At 43.6% G+C, this 19,828-nt stretch overlaps 1 protein-coding gene across 1 annotated transcript; it reads left to right on the forward strand.

The window, feature by feature from the left end:
- The first annotated feature begins 15,312 nt into the window (after nucleotides 1-15,312).
- gsx1 (GS homeobox 1) lies at nucleotides 15,313-16,432 on the forward strand. The gene is made up of 2 exons (XM_060912443.1): nucleotides 15,313-15,739; nucleotides 16,092-16,432. The coding sequence occupies exons 1-2, from the start codon at nucleotides 15,313-15,315 to the stop codon at nucleotides 16,430-16,432; spliced, it is 768 nt and encodes a 255-aa protein (XP_060768426.1).
- Nucleotides 16,433-19,828: the final 3,396 nt, after the last annotated feature.

Below are 19,828 nucleotides of genomic sequence, written 5' to 3' on the forward strand. Positions count from 1 at the left end.
CGCAATCACTGCTGTCTTATTGATTTAGGGACGCACCTGCCCATTGCCCAAGTAGAAGCCCAGATACCGTACTTCCACCTGCCCAATTGCACACTTCTTTGGGTTGGCTGTGAGACCCGCTCGCCTCAGCGACCTAAGGATGGCCCTTAGGTGGTCTAAGTGCCGCGGCCAGTCATTACTATAAATAATTATATCGTCCAAGTATGCGGCCGCGTAGGTGGTGTAGGGTCGGAGGACCCTATCCATAAGCCGCTGGAACGTAGCCGGCACCCCAAACAGCCCAAAAGGAAGTGTGACGAACTGGTGTAAACCAAATGGTGTGGAAAAGGCCGTTTTCTCTCGGGATAGCATAGTCAAGGGAATCTGCCAATATCCCTTTGTCAAATCCAGTGTCGAATAAAAACGAGCCATGCCTAGTCGATCGAGCAACTTGTCAGTATGAGGCATTGGGTACGCCTCAAATTTAGACACGTGTTGACTTTTCTATAATCCACACAGAACCAGACCGACCCGTCGGCCTTGGGAACCAAGACCGCTGGGCTGCTCCAGTCACTGTAGGACTCCTCGACGATGCCCATTTCGAGCATGGCCTCGAGTTCTTCCCGAACCACTTTTTTTTGCGTTTGGACAGTCTGTAAGGGCGGCTGTGCACTACTACCCCCGGGGGCGTCTCAATGTGGTGTTCTATGAAGTGGGTGCAGCCAGGCAGGGACGAGAACACGTCAGAAAATTCTGTCTGCAACTTGGCGACCTCCGTGAGTTGGGTCGGAGAGAGGTGGTCTCTACAGGGGACCGGAGCGGTGGGCGATGTCAATTTTCCCTTTTGAACCTCCGGCCCCAGCTCCGCCTTCTCTGGAACCACCGGCACCAATGCCACGGGGACCTCCTTGTTCCAAAGTGTTAACAGATTGAGGTGGTAAATCTGTAATGCCCCGCCCCTGTCCGTTTGCCTCACCTCATAGTCGATGTCCCCGACTCGCCGTGTGACCTCAAAGGGTCCTTGCCACCTGGCGATCAATTTGGAGCTCGACATGGGCAACAGCACGAGTACTTTATCTCCCGGTGTGAATTCCCTAAGGCGCGTGCCCCTGTTATACAGACGGACTTGATGTTCTTGGGCCTGCCGCAAATTCTCCTGGGTTAGGTGCGTGAGTGTGTGGAGTTTGGCGCGCTGGTCAATAACATATTGAATTTCATTTTTACTTGTTGAAGGTCCCTCCTCCCAATTTTCATGCAGCACATCTAGAATGCCATGCGGCTTATGCCCGTATAATAATTCGAATGGGGAGAACCCCGTGGAGGCTTGTGGGACCTCTCACACTGTGAATAACAGGGGCTCGAGCCATTTATCCCAGTTGCATGAGTCCTCGCTTACAACTTTCCGAATTATGTTCTTGAGAGTGCGGTTGAACCGTTCGACTAAGCCATCCGTTTGTGGGTGATAAATGCTGGTGCAGATAGGCTTAATTCCCAGTAACCCATACAGTTCGCACAGTGTGCGTGACATAAATGTAGTGCCTTGATCAGTCAGAATCTCTTTGGAGATTCTGACTCAGGAGATGACACGGAAGAGTACTTCTGCAATACTACGTGCTGAGATATTGCGAAGAGGCACTGCTTCCAGATATCGCGTTGCATAGTCCACCAGAAGTAAAATAAAGCGATGTCCTCATGTTGACCGATCTAATGGCCCGACGAGATCCATCTCAATTCTTTCGAACAGGGTCTCGATTAATGGCAGAGGGTGCAAAGGCACTTTTGGAATGGCCGTGGGATTTACTAACTGGCATTTGTGGCACGCCGTACACCACCTACGGACATCGCTGCGAATCCCTGGCCAATAGAACCAGGCCATTATTTGGGCTAGTGTCTTATCCTGCCCCAAGTGTCCAGCCATGGGATTAAAGTGAGCCACCTGGAATATAAATTCCCAGTGGCTCTTTGGGATTAAAAGCTGTGTTATTGGTTCCTTAGTCTGAGTGTCCTGCATCACTCGGTATAATCTATCCTTAATAATGGAAAAATAGGGGAAGGACGGGGTGGCATTTGGCTGGAGCGTTTGACCATCGATTACTCTCACTTGGTCAAACGCATGCCGCAGAGTCTCGTCTAGGGCTGGGAATCGATCCAGAGTTCCTGGATCAATTCGATTCTGATTCATAAGGTCACGATCCGATTCGATATCGATTTACTTAGATATTGCTGAATTGTCACTTTAAAGTAAAAACTGTCCCTATTGACAGGAACAGCCCCATATGTGTTTGTGCATGTAATTTAACACCAAATGCCTTCTCCAGTGCAGTTTGATTCGCCGCAGGTTTAGCTGAAACTGTGTCGGCATGGTGCCTGGATAAGTGGTTGCGGAGATTGGTTGTATTGCCACTATATTTTACCTCTATGTGGCACAGTTTGCACACTGCTTTTGTTCTGTCGACTTCATCTCTGTCCTCGTAACATTTGAATCCAAAGTAATGCCATACATCAGCTTTCAGGCCAGGTGGTAATTTTAGCTGTGCAGCTTCAGCCATCTCGCGTTCTTAAGTTTCGGTTTCGTTTGCCGGCACCCGCTTTTTATAGCGGTCCTTGCGCGGTTAGAGTCTCACAACTGCTCTAACGGGAAATCCGCGAGGGATTCCCTGAGAGAGGGAGGAGGAGCATGCTGCTCCTCACTCTGACGCGGTGATGACATAGACGGCTCTGTGACAGCTGCTCCCGCCAATGCCACACTGGGACCTCCCCCCGCTAAATTATGGCAGGCCCCACTCTTCACTAAATGTGACATTAATTCCTTAAATCCCGGCCAATCAGTCCCCAAAATTATCGAGTGGGTAAGGCGAGGATTAACTGCCGCCTTTACTCTAAATTTCTCCCCTTGAAATAGAATGTGGACCGACACTAAAGAGTAGTTGTGAACATCCCCGTGCACACACAACACCTTCACCAATTGTGCTCTCCCCAATGCCTCGTCTTGCACCAGGCTTTGGTGGATTGAGGTCTGATTACAGCCGGAGTCCACCAAAGCCTGATACGTATCCCCTTGGATACTCACTGGTATGCGATACGCTCCGGCCCAATCGAGGGCGGTCCCTGGCGCGTCGGGGATCTGGACCACCGCCCCCACCTCCATAGCCGAGCACTGATGCTGGAGGTGCCCCGGCTCCCCGCAGTGCCAGCAAACCAACCCAGGCTCTCTCTTTGCACCGGTGTTCTGAAGCTCACTCACCTGAGGGGGGGAAGGCACAGACACGGAAGTAGGAAACGGTAGGGCACCGCGGGTGCGGCGGGCCGGCTGGGGTGGAGCCGGCCCCTGCCTCCGCGGTGGGAGAATGGGGTGAGGACAAGGAATGGAAGGGGAGAGAGAGAGAAAAGAGGGGAGAAGAGGAGACACGCTGTCCTGCTGTCGGAACAGCCGCCATATGGTCCTCCGCCAGCACAATGGCCTGATCCAGAGACGCCGGGCGATGGTACTGGACCCACTCCGCTGTTCCTTCCGGAAATCAGGCAATGAATTGCTCCAGCGCCACCAGGTCAACGATTCCCTCGGCATCGCGGTTGTCAGCCCTCAGCCACTGCCAGCAGGCTTCCCAGAATTGCTGGCCAAACGCGAACGGCCGGCCGACCTCCTCCAAGCGCAGCACGCGGACACGCTGCCGTTGCTGCTCCGGGGTGTGCCCCACGCGTTGGAGGATGGCTCTGCGGAGGTCGGCATAGACCAGCCGGCTGTCGGTGGGGAGTTGTAGCGCGGCCAGCTGCACCTCACCCATTAGCAGGGGGAGGAGACGCGCCACATGCTGTTCCACTGACCAACCCCACGCCTCTGCTGCCTGCTCAAAAAGAGCAAGGAAGGCTTTGGGGTCATCCTGCAGACCCATCTTTGTTAGGGTGAGGTGGGGAGGGTCCGCGGCGGTGGTGGTGGTGGACCCCGCCGACGCGAGGAGGTGCTGGAACGCCTGGCGATCTTCCTGCTGCGCCAGCACCAGGGTTCCGAACCATTGTTCCTGCTCCTTCTGGAGGGCGACCAGTGCCTGGTGCTGGCTGTGTTTGGCCATGGCGAGGGCATGGACCAGGTCCTTGAAGGGGGAGGACTCCATGGGGCTGTTCTCTTCTGTACTCCCTGGTTCAGTCCCAGGTTTTGGCACCACTGTAACGATTGTTGAAGGTGGGTGGAGCACAGAAGCACGGCAGGCCAGAACTGAGTGTTACAAAAAACTTTTTATTTTAGCTTTTCAGCTTTCCCTTTCACACTCTCCCAGTCAGACACACACGCACACAAGTGTGCAGGTTGGGGAGAGCTCCCTTTCTCTGCTCTCTCTCTCCTTTTAAAGGGCGTGGTCACTGGGGGAGACACACAAACACAGGTTAATTCACTTCAGGTGCAGTGATTCTGCCACTTACCTTCCCTGACTCCACCCTCCATTCACAGACCGACGCTTGACCACGCCCCTGCTGCCACAGTCATATTTTAGGAGGTTAATGTGAGCATATTGAATATCGAAAACAAAAACTATTGTTTGTGCTGAATAGCAGAATATTATATAACTGATTACTGGAACATCCCGACAAAGATCTTTAAAGATTTACAAAGATCAGGGTTTCTCTTTCTTTAAAACACACACACACACAAAAAAAAAACACCCTTCATCACTTCATCATGCCTCATCTAAACTTTGGAGTTCCAGAGAAGACTGATTTGTATCTTGGCTCTGCCATCACCTCAGCCTCTTCACTCTCAACTCACCTTTACCCCTCAGAATTTACATCCTGATTATTAATGGAATGTAAATATCATGTAAAGTATCGCAATTTACATATTTGTTTACACAAAAACAGCAAATGTAGTGTAATTTTTACAGTGTACTCCAAAATCATGGCATCACACCATGAACACGCTCACGCTCTCTGACTCCAGTGGAGGGACATTAGGTGCCAGGATATAAATTCAAATCCAAAATCCCTTCATTCATCTCACATCAGATTTAATCCAAAAGTTTTTTTTTATTTCTGTTTCAGCACATCATTTAAAAATGATGACAAAAAAACAACAGCTGTTTGATTAGCCATTAAAGTTCATAACCCTTACGTTAGACACTATCGGGTGATGTCACTGGTCTGTTTCATGAAATCTGTGTATGTTACAGTGTGACGGTGAGCATGCTGTGTTTTTAGGCTTCAGTTTGAAATTCACTTCATTGTGACTTTGAAAAACCCAAAACCAAAGCTGCACAGTCACTGATGTTGAAATAATCAAGAATACGCATCACAAATTAATTTAATTACATGGACAACAAACAGTGAAAAACTTCCCAACTCCTGCTACCTGTTCATTCAGGAAGAATCGATTCTGAGTCGATTCTGGTTCAGGAAAGTTGATTCATTTTGGAACTCAAAAGGTGTATTTAATGTAAGTTTTACTGTAATGTATGTAATGTATGCAGGGCTGTGCTGCACCATCAGTGTCATTATAACTTCTACTGTATATTACAGGGGACACACACACACACACACACACACACACACACACACACACACACACTTTATATTTCCACTTCCACAGACATGGAGCCTTTTTCTTCTTTCTCAGTCTGTATTTTTTCTCTTTCCTTCTTCTCTCTCTCTCTCTCTCTCTCTCTCTCTCTCTCTGACTGTCCTTGTCTCTCTCTCTGTTTCTTCTCTCTCTCTTTCTTTTTCTCTGTCATCCTCTGTTTTTCTCTGAATGTATTGCTCTGTATCACTCTTTCTCTCCCATTCTGTCTGTCTCTTTCTTTCTCTCCCTCTGTCTTTCTGTCTCCCATTTTCTCTCTGTCTCTCTCTGGCTCATTCTCACTATCTCACTGTCTTTCTCACTGTTTACTACTTGTCCTTGGTCTGTCACTCTATCCTCTCTGTCTCACTTTCTGTCTCTCTCTGTCTCCATCTGTTTCTCTTTCAGTGTGTCTCTCTATTTCTCACTCTTTCCCTCACTCCTCTCCCTTTTCTTCATGTGTCTCTCAGAGTGCACTTTATTTCTAGCAGAAAGCAACTGAAGCTTTAACTGGGCAGATTTTTTCTACTCAGTAGTTCTGCTGTGTTTAACTCGCCCTCTAGAGGGCAGAGTGTCCCCGGGCCTCACCAAGGTCAAAGCTATTTGTCGGCCTCCAGTTGAGAGAACAAATGAGGATGAGCTTCCTGGAGCTCTTTCAACCTCTCACACTCTTTCACAGACATTCTCTTCCTCTGTGTGTGTGTGTGTGTGTGTGTGTGTGTGTGTGTGTGTGTGTGTGTGTGTGTGTGTGTGTGTGTGTTCTTCACTCTCTCGTTTTCTGTCACACACACTTCATATTTACACTTCTTCTGTTTTCCTACATTGGGTTGTTATTCAGTTTAACAGAAAGGAAGATGAAGAGATAAATGTGTGATTAACTCAGTACAATATTTCAGTTTTGCTCGCTGGAATCATCCTGATGAAAAAGTGAGGGATGAAGTCAGTGCTGTGAGTGGCGCAGCCCGGACTGAACCATTTTCCACTGTTCTTTTCCCTCTGTCCTCACACAGACTCGCTTTCCGCTGAACAGACTAATCACCTGTAATCAGAAGCACTGGGATTAAATATTCATCTCTCTGTCTCTCTCTCCATCTCTCGCTGTCTCACTCTCCATCTCTCTCTCTCGCTGTCTCTCAATCTCTCTCTCCATCTGTTTCTCTCCATCTTTCTCTGTCTCTCTCCCTTTCTCCGTTTGTCTCTTTCCCTCTTCTTTTTTCTTCTCATTTCTCCTATTTCACTCTTTCTGTCTTGCTCTTTTACTTCCCTCTTTCTCCTTTTCTCTCACTCTCTTCCTCTCTCCTTTTTTCTTCTCCTCTTCTTCTTTTCACTCTCTGTCTTTGCCTTACTCTCTCTCTCTCTCTCTCTCTCTCTCACACACACACACCCTTGCTCAGACTTTGTCTCTGTTTCTCTCTTTGACTTTCCTCATCTCCCTCCTCATTTCGTTTCTTCTTCCCAGCTCCCTCTTTCTTCCATTCATTGTATTCACTCTTCCACGATTTCTTTTTCTCCCTTTGTCTTGTCTTTATTAATATCTCTCTCTTTAGCCACATATCTATCTATCTATCTATCTATCTATCTATCTATCTATCTATCTATCTATCTATCTATCTATCTATCTATCTATCTATCTATCTATCTATCTATCTATCATGACTAGTTTTCTTTTTGTTTCTGTCTTTCTCTCCTTTTCCACATCTTTCAGTCCCTGTCCCTTTTTTCTGTATTTCTTTTTATCACTCTTTTTCACCTTTGTTTTTTCTCTTCTCATCTCAGCTTGTGTGTGTGTGTGTGTGTGTGTGTGCCCGCGCGCGTGTGTGTGTGCGTGCCTGCTTGCTGCTTGTTTAAGGGTTTAATTGATTCTAATTTGTCCACTAAAGACCCACTATTATGTGACGCAGCAAAGTTGCAACCAAATTACACCCTTTTATGAGTCGAGTGGTGATTCCCTGTGTGCTGATGGATGGAAGGATGGGCGGATGGATGGACATTTGGATATAGCTGGGGTTCTCTGGTCATTTTCAGTGAATAAAGCAAATGGCTGTGGCGCGTCTCGCAGTCCATTACCTGCTCAAGGCTCGGTTCGGGACTCGATGAGCCATTAGCGGACAGCAGCTCGGTTCTATGCTGAAAAAGCGCCGCGTGTAAAGCGAGAGAACGCCTGTGGCCCTAATTGTCAGGGCTATCAGACAGAGGAGTGTGTGTGTGTGTGTGTGTGTGTGTGTGTGTGTGTGTGTGTGTGTGTGTGTGTGTGTGTGTGTGATCATTTTTTCTTCCCCAGTCCCCTGTTCTGCATTGTAGTGTGTAAATAAATAGATGGACTTACATGGATAAAAACTAATGGATTGATGAATGAATTGGTGAATGTATAGATGTGTAACACATTTCTGAGATAGATAGATAGATAGATAGATAGATAGATAGACAGACAGACAGACAGACAGACAGACAGACAGACAGACAGACAGACCCTTCAGACATAATGTGTACAATTGTACACATGAAGTTCCATAGCAATTTTCCTTGTGTCCAATAGATAGATAGATAGATAGATAGATAGATAGATAGATAGATAGATAGATAGATAGATAGATAGATAGATAGATAGACTGACTGACTGACTGACTGACTGGTAAAAAAAAAGTCGTACACTGTAATGTTTTGTTGGACCGTCTTTAGCATTGATTACGACGTGCATTGACCATGGCATTGTTTCAGCAAACTTATACAACATTTATTTTCATCCAGACTTGTGTTAATTTTTGCTGAGATCTTGTCTTGAGGATGGGAGAGTAGAACCACTTTGTAAAGCCTTCTTCAGCATCCCAAAGACTTTCAGTAGGATTCAGGTCAGGATTCACAATTTCAGTTGATGTGAACTGATGTGAACCTGGTCATTCAGTACATTCAGGTTGTCAGCTGACTTCATTTTATTGCTCCATAACGTTGCTGAGCCTCAACCTGACCAACTGAATCAACCCCAGATCATCACACTGCCTCCAGAGGCTTGTACAGTGGACACTGTGCATGATAGGTGCATTGCTTCATAAGCTTCCCTTCTTACCCTGACACGTCCATCACTTAGGAATAGAGTCAGTCTGGACTCATCAGACCACATGACCTTTCTCCATTGCTCCAGAGTCCAATCTTTATGCTCCCTAACAAACTGAAGCCTTTTCTCCTGATTAGTCTCACTAACGAGTGGGTTTCTGATGGACACACAGCTGTTTAGTCCCAATCCTGTGAGTTCTCATCACACTGTGAGTGGAAATGATCTTAATTTCACTATTAAACATAGCTGTGAGTTCTACTGTCCATCTTTTACAATTCAGTTTCACCAAGAGTTTAAGTGATCGCTGATCATGATCAGTCAAGATTTTTTTTGACTACATTCTTCCATAAAGTTTTTTTTCTTTTTTTCCCGCACAATCACGGAATACAACTTCTGAAATGGTTGTTTAAGAACAGTGTCAGCTAGGATTAAAAGAATTGTTGCCAGCTGAAGCATATTAATCACTGTAGTAAATATCCACTCGCTTATCCAAACAGGGCCCTGAGATAACCTGGTGACTTGTCCAGGGTGAACCCCGCCTCTCACCCATAGTCAGCTGGGATAGGATCCAGCTCACCTGTGACCTTGTAGAACAGGATAAGTGGCTACAGATAATGGATGGATGGATGGATGGATGGATGGATGGATGGATGGATGGATGGATGGATGGATGGATGGATTATCCAAACAGGGACCTTATTCAACAGGCAGGATGGATGGATAGATAGATAGATAGATAGATAGATAGATAGATAGATAGATAGATAGATAGATAGATAGATAGATAGATAGATAGAACCCCGATTCCAAAAAAGTTGGGACAAAGTACAAATTGTAAATAAAAACGGAATGCAATAATTTACAAATTTCAAAAACTGATATTGTATTCATGATAGAACATAGACAACATATCAAATGTCGAAAGTGAGACATTTTGAAATTTCATGCCAAATATTGGCTTATTTGAAATTTCATGACAGCAACACATCTCAAAAAAGTTGGGACAGGGGCAATAAGAGGCTGGAAAAGTTAAAGGTACAAAAAAGGAACAGCTGGAGGACCAAATTGCAACTCATTAGGTCAACTGGCAATAGGTCATTAACATGACTGGGTATAAAAAGAGCATCTTGGAGTGTCAGCGGCTCTCAGAAGTAAAGATGGGAAGAGGATCACCAATCCCCCTAATTCTGCGCTGACAAATAGTGGAGCAATATCAGAAAGGAGTTCGACAGTGTAAAATTGCAAAGAGTTTGAACATATCATCATCTACAGTGCATAATATCATCAAAAGATTCAGAGAATCTGGAAGAATCTCTGTGAGTAAGGGCACATGTGTTCCGTATGGCCGGAAAACCATACTGGGTGCCCGTGATCTTCAGGCCCTTAGACGGCACTGCATCACATACAGGCATGCTTCTGTATTGGAAATCACAAAATGGGCTCAGGAATATTTCCAGAGAACATTATCTGTGAACACAATTCACCGTGCCATCCACCGTTGCCAGCTAAAACTCTATAGTTCAAAGAAGAAGCCGTATCTAAACACGATCCAGAAGCGCAGACGTCTTCTCTGGGCCAAGGCTCATTTAAAATGGACTGTGGCAAAGTGGAAAACTGTTCTGTGGTCAGACGAATCAAAATTTGAAGTTCTTTATGGAAATCAGGGACGCCGTGTCATTCGGACTAAAGAGGAGAAGGACGACCCGAGTTGTTATCAGCGCTCAGTTCAGAAGCCTGCATCTCTGATGGTATGGGGTAGCATTAGTGCGTGTGGCATGGGCAGCTTACACATCTGGAAAGACACCATCAATGCTGAAAGGTATATCCAGGTTCTAGAGCAACATATGCTCCCATCCAGACGACGTCTCTTTCAGGGAAGACCTTGCATTTTCCAACATGACAATGCCAAACCACATACTGCATCAATTACAGCATCATGGCTGCGTAGAAGAAGGGTCCGGGTACTGAACTGGCCAGCCTGCAGTCCAGATCTTTCACCCATAGAAAACATTTGGTGCATCATAAAACGGAAGATACGACAAAAAAGACCTAAGACAGTTGAGCAACTAGAATCCTACATTAGACAAGAATGGGTTAACATTCCTATCCCTAAACTTGAGCAACTTGTCTCCTCAGTCCCCAGACGTTTACAGACTGTTGTAAAGAGAAAAGGGGATGCCTCACAGTGGGAAACATGGCCTTGTCCCAACTTTTTTGAGATGTGTTGTTGTCATGAAATTTAAAATCACCTAATTTTTCTCTTTAAATGATACATTTTCTCAGTTTAAGCATTTGATATGTCATCTATGTTCTATTCTGAATAAAATATGGAATTTTGAAACTTCCACATCATTGCATTCCGTTTTTATTTACAATTTGTACTTTGTCCCAACTTTTTGGAATCGGGGTTGTAGATAGATAGATGTCATAGATGTTAAAACACTTCTGATAGATAGATAGATAGATAGATAGATAGATAGATAGATAGATAGATAGATAGATAGATAGATAGATAGATAGATAGATAGATGTTAAAACACTTCTGAGTGATGTGATAGATAGATAGATAGATAGATAGATAGATAGATAGATAGATAGATAGATAGATAGATAGATAGATAGATAGATAGATAGATGTAGATATTGTTTGTGTGTTACTTTTGTTTTACATGTTTTTTTTATTTTTAGTCCCTCTGCAATATCTCTCTCTCTCTCTCTCTCACACACACACACACACACACACACACACACACACACACGCACACTCATTTCATCCTCATGAAGAGTCAGGTGTTTCAGAGAGGAAACACTAAACTGATAACTTGTAGCATTAGGAGCTGGGAAACGCCGTCACACACCCATAATGATGATGAGCAGTGTAGTAGTGACACACTGCTGTGATTTTAACTTGGGGATCTGTGTGTGTTTGTGTGTGTGTGTGTTCACACTCAATGCCATTACTGAAGCTTTTTCTGCTAAAGCATGTTAACAGCACACATTGCTCCACTCTAAATATTTTCCACTTTCCCATCATTTCAGCCATATAGGAAATGGACCTACAGGTCTGCGTTATCCATCTTAACTTCACTTTGTTCTCAAATAAACTTCTTTTCTTTCTGTGTTGATGTAGTCAACATGTTCAGTGTCTGAAGTTTGCTCCTTTAGTTTTGCACAGGAAATTCAACAGATAATGGAAGCTTATAGCGACCGGTTTAGCATTATGTATACCCAAACCACCACACACTCGCCTGGTAGCTCCAGTGCAAAACAAAAAGCAAACTTCAGATGCTGAACATGTCCTGGCTGATGGATATTTAGGGGTGAAAGGGGACATTGTGGACATTTCATTTTTGACCGAACAGTTTTTGTAAGGTGTTGAGGACTCTTGGCTTACATCAGCACTGAAGCATGACCACTGAGGCGATAGGCGTTAAGAGCGCTGGTCAATCGCCCGTTTATTCCCCACTTTTTCCCCACTTTTAGTGATGGAACTGAGCAGTTTTGTTCGAAATTATTTATTAATCCACATTTTTAAAAGAAATTTCATGAGTTACATTGTGATGTTTAGTAAAATAAAATCACTTTCAGAAAATGAGCTTATTTAATAATTTATTTATATTTTATAAAGTCAGACTGTTGAAAGTTTACCTCTTGACAAGGATATACTCCCCCCCCCCACACACACACACACAAATCTCGATAACTTCTCAGTAAATATTCCATCCAGTGTGATCACATAACTTTATATTAAGAGAGAACATTTATTTTTTTGTTATATTAATTTAACACAATTGAATGAAGTAACTCCAGACAAAATCAATTGGAAATGAATTACACAAACAACCTTTTACAAACAATTGCATGTTGTTTACTTTATATTAAAGTAGCTTTATGTTGGATAAATATGTATAAACATTTACATACTACAACAACTATGCTTCGTACTTGAGTGTCACATAACAGTCAGTTTAAATTGTTGATAAAGTTTTCAGGAATGTTTTGTAAAACTCAATTGTTTGTCGATGTGGACAAAAGTTTTCTATCTCTCTTTCTCTGTTTTTCTCTCTTCCTTTTGAAAGTCTTGCTTGTTGGCCCTAAACTGAAAGAAAATGTTTTCCTATTACTTAATTGAATCAGAGTGAGGCAAGCTGGGGTGGTGTGTGTGTGTGTGTGTGTGTGTGTGTGTGTGTGTGTGTGTGTGTGTGTGTGTGTGTGTGTGTGTGTGTGTGTAGGGGTGTTCGGCCCCTTTGTGTGTGTCCGTCCTGCGCTGTCACACACTTTAATGTGAGCCTCTTTTCTCTGGCATTCACGACTCCCTACAATGACATTCAATTCAATCCGGAGGCAGTGAAAACCTGGTTATTTTTATATATTCTTTCCTGGGGCCAGCAGGGGCCCGCACGCACGAATTAAACACCACGGTTTAACCATGCAGCTTCACACAACCATGCGGTCTCAAGCAGGAATGATAAACCACACTCATGCAGTTCTCATCATTTTATATTCAAACACTGCAGTGTTCTCTGTATGAAAGCTTTATATCCAATTTGTTTTGACTGAATTTCCATTTAGTGTTTATAAATGTGTTCATCTCAGAAAAGAACTATTTATTCACTATTTAACACCCCCGTATCTTATTAACACTTACACATAAACATCTTTTGATTACAGTTTAGTAATGCTGAATTCTTTATAGTGCTGTAGAGTTTGTCCTTCTAGGAGAACTCTGGGTTTCACTGTCAGAGAACCAAAAAATACCCCTAAAACCCCTTTTCCAGACACAGCTGAGTTTATTAAAAACTATAACAGTGTAATGAAACACTAAAGGGTGTTAATGTAGCCCAGTAAGAGTCAGTAAGTTGATCACTCACTGAGTTTTAATTCAGTTTAGATATTAATTTTTCACCAGGAAAGATTTTAATTCAACACTGCAACACTGTAGGCTTTAATGCAGCAATTCATTTTAATTCAATTCTGTTCAACACTGTGGTCCAATACTTAGGTGTGATTTTAACTGAGTAGATTTTAATTCACCACTTTATTCAGGTGTAATCCTGTGTGAACATGGTGTTAATTTAATGCTAAAACAGTTTAATGGAACATTATAAGAGTTAATCATCACTGAGGAATGCAGGTAATGACGTATGAGTTAATAACACGTGTTAATTCGGTTATCTGATACAATTCTGCAGAACAGATGGTTTTGATGTGTAGGTTGGCTTTTTGGGTTTATTTGATGAAAATAGGTGAGGTGAGGTGAGTATGAATGTCTGTTGTTGGTACAGGAGCGGTTCTTCGTGAGGTGAGGTCTGTGATACTTTTTTAAAGATAATTTTATACAATAGGAAATCACAGGGGCGGCACGGTGGTGTAGTGGTTAGCGCTGTCGCCTCACAGCAAGAAGGTCCTGGGTTCGAGCCCCGTGGCCGGCGAGGGCCTTTCTGTGTGAAGTTTGCATGTTCTCCCCGTGTCCGCGTGGGTTTCCTCCGGGTGCTCCGGTTTCCCCCACAGTCCAAAGACATGCAGGTTAGGTTAACTGGTGACTCTAAATTGAGCGTAGGTGTGAATGTGAGTGTGAATGGTTGTCTGTGTCTATGTGTCAGCCCTGTGATGACCTGGCGACTTGTCCAGGGTGTACCCCGCCTTTCGCCCGTAGTCAGCTGGGATAGGCTCCAGCTTGCTTGCGACCCTGTAGAACAGGATAAAGCGGCTACAGATACTGAGATGAGGAAATCACAGGCTATTAAACCTATTAGCCTATATTGATTGAGTTTTAAAAAATAGAAATTAGCTGTCACTTAAACTGAACAGATTTAATTTAAAAAAATCTCAGTAACTCAAAAACAAGGTGTATAAATAATGTATGGACCTTTATCCAGTTAGGAATAGGAATAAAAAGCTCTATGACTCCAACAGATAGCCAAAGGATTGTATAAATATGTACAGTATACAACAAGTCTAATATTTGAATAAATTTTGGTTAAAATAAAGTTTAAGCGTTTATTGTGTTGTAGAGCAACAAACAAAGTGTGTATTAAAGAAACACACGCACACGACATTGTTTGTGACTGTAAGGCTTCGTGATTGATTGAAATTCATGCTGAGTGACATTTAAACATGTCGTCTCGTGTTGGTCTCACTGCAGGTGCATCTGCATGAAGCTCCTCTGCGGCTCAGGCTTTCAAACTTCCCACAAATCAGCTCATGGCTAGGAGAATGAATCTGAAATTAAAAGAGCAATAGTGTCCATGCGATCAATGGGTGGGTGGGTGGGTGGGGGTGGAGGGAATAATAAAGTTTAAAATGACACTAAAAGAGTAATAGTAGGTTGTATTAAAAAAAAAAGAGGCGGATTTTAAAAAAACAAAAACAAAACAAAAAAGGGGGCAGTGCTGCGTCTCGCGGTGTGGGTGGGGCTGACAAGAATGGACTACATTATGCAGTTCATTTAGTTAACAAGTGAAATAATAGGGAAGCGTGCAGTGTGAATGCTCAGAGAAAAGGCACAAAACCCTATTGAGAGAGAGAGAGAGAGAGAGAGAGAGATGCGTGGTCTGGAACTTATTTAAGAGCCTCGGTGGTTCTCTGCGCCATCACTCTGCTGTCCATCACAGGAGAAACTGGACCTTTTTTCTTTTTTTGAAAACTTTTCGCATTCATCCGCGTGCAGAAAGAAACTTTTTTTCCGTGCAATAATTTGAAGAAGAAGAAGAATATAAAGAAAAAGAGTATAAAGAAGATGCCCCGGTCATTTCTTGTGGACTCGTTGATTTTGCGTGAGGCCAGCGAGAAAGGGAGCGAGAACAACCCGCCACCGCCGCTACTGCCGTACACGGTGCATCCACCTCACGCGCTCCACGGGCTGTCGGCGGCGGCGGCGGCGGCGGCCGCCGCGTCGTGCCACGCGCGCAAAGCTGGCTTGCTGTGCTTCTGTCCGCTGTGCATGGCAGCCGCGGCGTCGCAGCAGCTCCACCCGGCTCCCCCGGCGCTCCCGCTGCTCAAGGCGGCGGCCGCGTTCCCGGCGGCTTTCGGCTCGCAGTGCTGCCCTTCCGCGCTCTCGCGGCAACACTCGCCCTCCAGCGGCGTGCACGTGAACCACGGCGCGGGACTTTACCAGAGCGCGTACCCGGTCGCGGACCCGCGGCAGTTCCACTGCATGTCGCTCGGTGAGTACTCCTTTAGAGGGTTCATATCACAGAACTCTGACACTGATTGGCTCATTATGTTAGAGTTCAAATTAATTAACCAATCAACACTGGATAATTTGTAGCACATGAATTATTTACCAAAAGTAAATAACAATAAAGTGACAAGTTTGTTTCCCCCCAAAGTTTCTGTATAGAACCCTGTAACACCCTTACAGGGCCACTTTAGCAACCCCAAGAACATAAACCCATCAACTATCAGTAGGACAATCTGCCATCCCATGAACCCTTGAGTACTTCTGAGCACTATAGAACCATCAACAATTCCAAGGAACCCTTTTAATAATCGTGTGTTTCTCCATATTTCTGACAGAAAACAGCAACAGCCAACTCCAGAGCAGCAAGCGCATGCGCACAGCGTTTACTAGCACGCAGCTCCTGGAGCTAGAACGCGAGTTCACCTCCAACATGTACCTGTCTAGACTGCGGCGCATTGAGATCGCCACCTACCTGAACCTGTCTGAGAAACAGGTCAAGATCTGGTTCCAGAACCGACGCGTCAAGCACAAGAAAGAAGGCAAGGGAGGTTCCCACAGAACAGGTTCTCTGCATTGTAAGTGTTCATCTGCACGCTGCTCTGAAGAAGAGGATGACACACCCATGTCACCTTCATCATCAGGGAAGGAGGACGCTGATCTCTCTGTTAGCCCATGAACTCTCAGTAAACAAACATGCACGGATCTCTCCATAGCACTCCATCCTGCAGAGTTACTCATTAGCTCTTTGATTAGCCAAATCGGGTGCTAGATTTGGGGGTTGGAGCTCAACTTGGAGCTGGAGTGTGCCAAGATAGTTCTGCAGTAACAAGAAACATTAGCATGTCTGAAAACATAGTCAGATAGTATAGGCTTGTCTGGATGAATGTAACTAACTTCCCTTAATTGGTGTGGTACAAATCTCACCTGTAACTGTACTTTATCTTGTCAGTGGTGTGGTACCATCAAGGGTTAGTGTGTATCTTTCACACGGTGCGTATGGTATACCTTTAAAGGTACATCAGGGGTCCTTAAGGTCCATTTCCACACCTTAAAATTACTGATGGTACCATGACAGTGACGAGGAAAAGTGTCCACTCTGGTACCTTTAGGTTGTTTCTGATAGTGTAGCTGATAGTGGGCTTCTCTTCACTTCTATATGATGCAATTTTGGACAAATTTGGGACAGTTAACTTGGGATGTCATAAGTATAACATTTTAACCTTCAAGTTTTCCAATCCAATGATGTGTATCATAAGAGGGTCACAATGAGATGCACTGTGGTGAATTTTGCTTGCCAGCGAAATGTATGGCAGTAAACATTAGTTGTGGCTTACCGTGGGGCAAAAAACTTAAATTCTCACTCAGATTTTCCTGATATTCATTCAGAAAGAGATAAAAGTTCACTAAATCACTTCATCTACTCATACCTTCATGCTAATTTCACATACTGACTGAATGAACGTTGTTAGCTTCAAACTGAAGCTGTTTTCTCAACTTTATCAATTCCTAAGTGCCAAAACATAAAAAAAAACTTTGAGTAAAATGAAAAGCTACTTATGGGTTTTACCTCAGATTTTGTGGCTAAACTGACCAAAACCCTCCCAAACGGCAAGAAACAGAAGTTAGCAGAACCGGCTAGTGGTTGTTATGTTAGCTGTGATGCTAATTTTCTGCTTCTCTTCAGGAGGGGTATGAGTTAGGCCTAAATAAAATATTTCCCTGAATATAAATCAAATACAGTGTATGTATGTGTGTACTGAAATCTGTAAATAAGAGAGAGAGAGAGAGGTTTATTTAAATTAGAGGAACGCACAAGTGACTTCATTAATAACTCTGTGTATATAATTGTATACATGTTGTATGATTGTAGTTTTTTTCTTTAAAAAAACATGTTAATTGTTATGTATCACCAAAAGGTTTTGATATCTGTATATACTACAAAATGGAAATTAGTCTGTCCTTATTTCTTTTATTATTATTTTTTACTTATTATTTTGTAAATTGACAACAGTTGAGATGTTTAAGTGAACTCTGAAAGCTGCTCCGTGTTTCTCTCAACATCTCACCACCTGTAACTGGATGTTCAGTGTCATGAGAATATTTATTTATTTAAAACCTTATCGCTGAAAATAAAGAATATTTCTTACTAGTGATCTAGTTTGTCTCTGTGTTGTGCAAAGAAAGAAAGAAATCCGCACATGAAGCTCACACACCTCACTTTAATATAATAATAATAATAATAATAATAATAATACAGCCCTGTGATGACCTGGCGACTTGTCCAGGGTGTACCCCACCTTTCGCCCGTAGTCAGCTGGGATAGGCTCCAGCTTGCCTGCGACCCTGTAGAACAGGATAAAGCGGCTACAGATAATGAGATGAGATTAGATGAGAATAATAATACAAAAAAACCACAATATCCAAAATATATGATTCCCCAAACCTATCCAAAGAGATTTACGGCACCAAACTTTATTTAGAAATGTTTATCCTGGGTTTTCTTTTTTCTTCTGCTTCTTCTTTTTTCCCTTATTTTTCCAGTATGAACTTTTCCAATGACTCTAATGAAATCCGAGCCAATTAAGCCTGAGTTCTTATCAGTACATATAAATATATGCAATTTATCTCAGGGTAGGTTTGTTTTGTGCGCGCTCACGTGTTTTGGAAATCAGTTTCTATCTATCTATCTATCTATCTATCTATCTATCTATCTATCTATCTATCTATCTATCTATCTATCTATCTATCTATCTATCTATCTCGGCGCAGCAGGTGTTGCACCATCAGTTCTGCAAGATCAAGCATTCTCTATCATTCTTTTCCTTTCCCTTTTCCAATTTATGTCTCATTTGGTATGTTGAAAGATTTCTGTGGAATTTAATTTCCATGTCTGATTTACGTTGTGTGTAAATTTGCTCAAATATGTGCGGCATTTGCACTGTTATATGCACTATATGTGCGTCAAAATACAATTGTAGTGCATGCGCCTCATCCAAAGTCCAAATACTTGTGTGTGTGTGTGTGTGTGTGTGTGTGTGTGTGTGTGTGTGTGTGTGTGTGTGTGTGTGTGTGTGTGTGTGAACACTTTTGTAGTGATTTCAGCACTACAGGTATCAGTGCAACAGTGAAAAGCTGCAAAAGCTCCAGCCTCAAAAGTAAAGCTTCAGTGGGAAGTTGCGGCGACGCGCGTGTGGCGCGCACACGACCTGCTTTTAAAGTGTCTTTAAAACCACATACAGAGGTACAGATATGCTATGCAAAGAGAGAGAGCGAGAGACAGTGTGTGTGTGTGTGTGTGTGTGTGTGTGTGTGTGTGTGTGTGTGTGTGTGTGTGTGTGTGTGTGTGTTTTAATGTATAGAACACAGGATGTACTCCTCCATATTTCAGTACAACGAACCTCCCCAAAAAGTTGCAACCAGGACACATGCGACTTCAGCAACATTTTATAATAACGTGTCATTTGGAGATTTAAAAAAAACCTGCCACAGTATAACTTTAGATCATGTATCATGATGCTGTGGGTGAGTTTATAGTCAGCAGTGCCAAAATGCATCCAGATACTCCAACACTTGTGCTCGAAAACAGACGGATATCCCCGCGCTCCGAGTTTAGTTTCGTTTCGAAGCGACAGCATCAGAGTCAAGTGTGTGCAGTGAAGAGGATGGAGGTCAGGCGAGCCTTAAGTGTCTTATAGCATCTGTATACACTCTCTATTCCTCGTCAACAACAAGCACGCGGATAACAATCAGCAGGATATATTCAGGCAGGGCTTTTTTTCATCCTCGGTGGCTTTATTTTTTTCCCCCAGGGACGCAGGATAATCCCCCTCCCTGTAAAACCACACAGTTTATTAATGCATGGGGACGATCATAATGCGCAAATGAATAAAATATACCAGTCAGTGGGACAGATTAATCGATATTGATATTTAAATTTATTTAAAAGGATTGCGCGCGCTTTGGTGAGCTCCAGCAGACCTCTCTCTCTCTCTCTGAAATGTATTTTTTTCTCTCATCGTAAAACAATTACAGCAGTGTGCTCTGTGTCATATATCACTTTAAAAGGGATGAA

This window comes from Neoarius graeffei, chromosome 28, assembly GCF_027579695.1.
Source record: "Neoarius graeffei isolate fNeoGra1 chromosome 28, fNeoGra1.pri, whole genome shotgun sequence".
Lineage (NCBI taxonomy): Eukaryota > Metazoa > Chordata > Actinopteri > Siluriformes > Ariidae > Neoarius > Neoarius graeffei.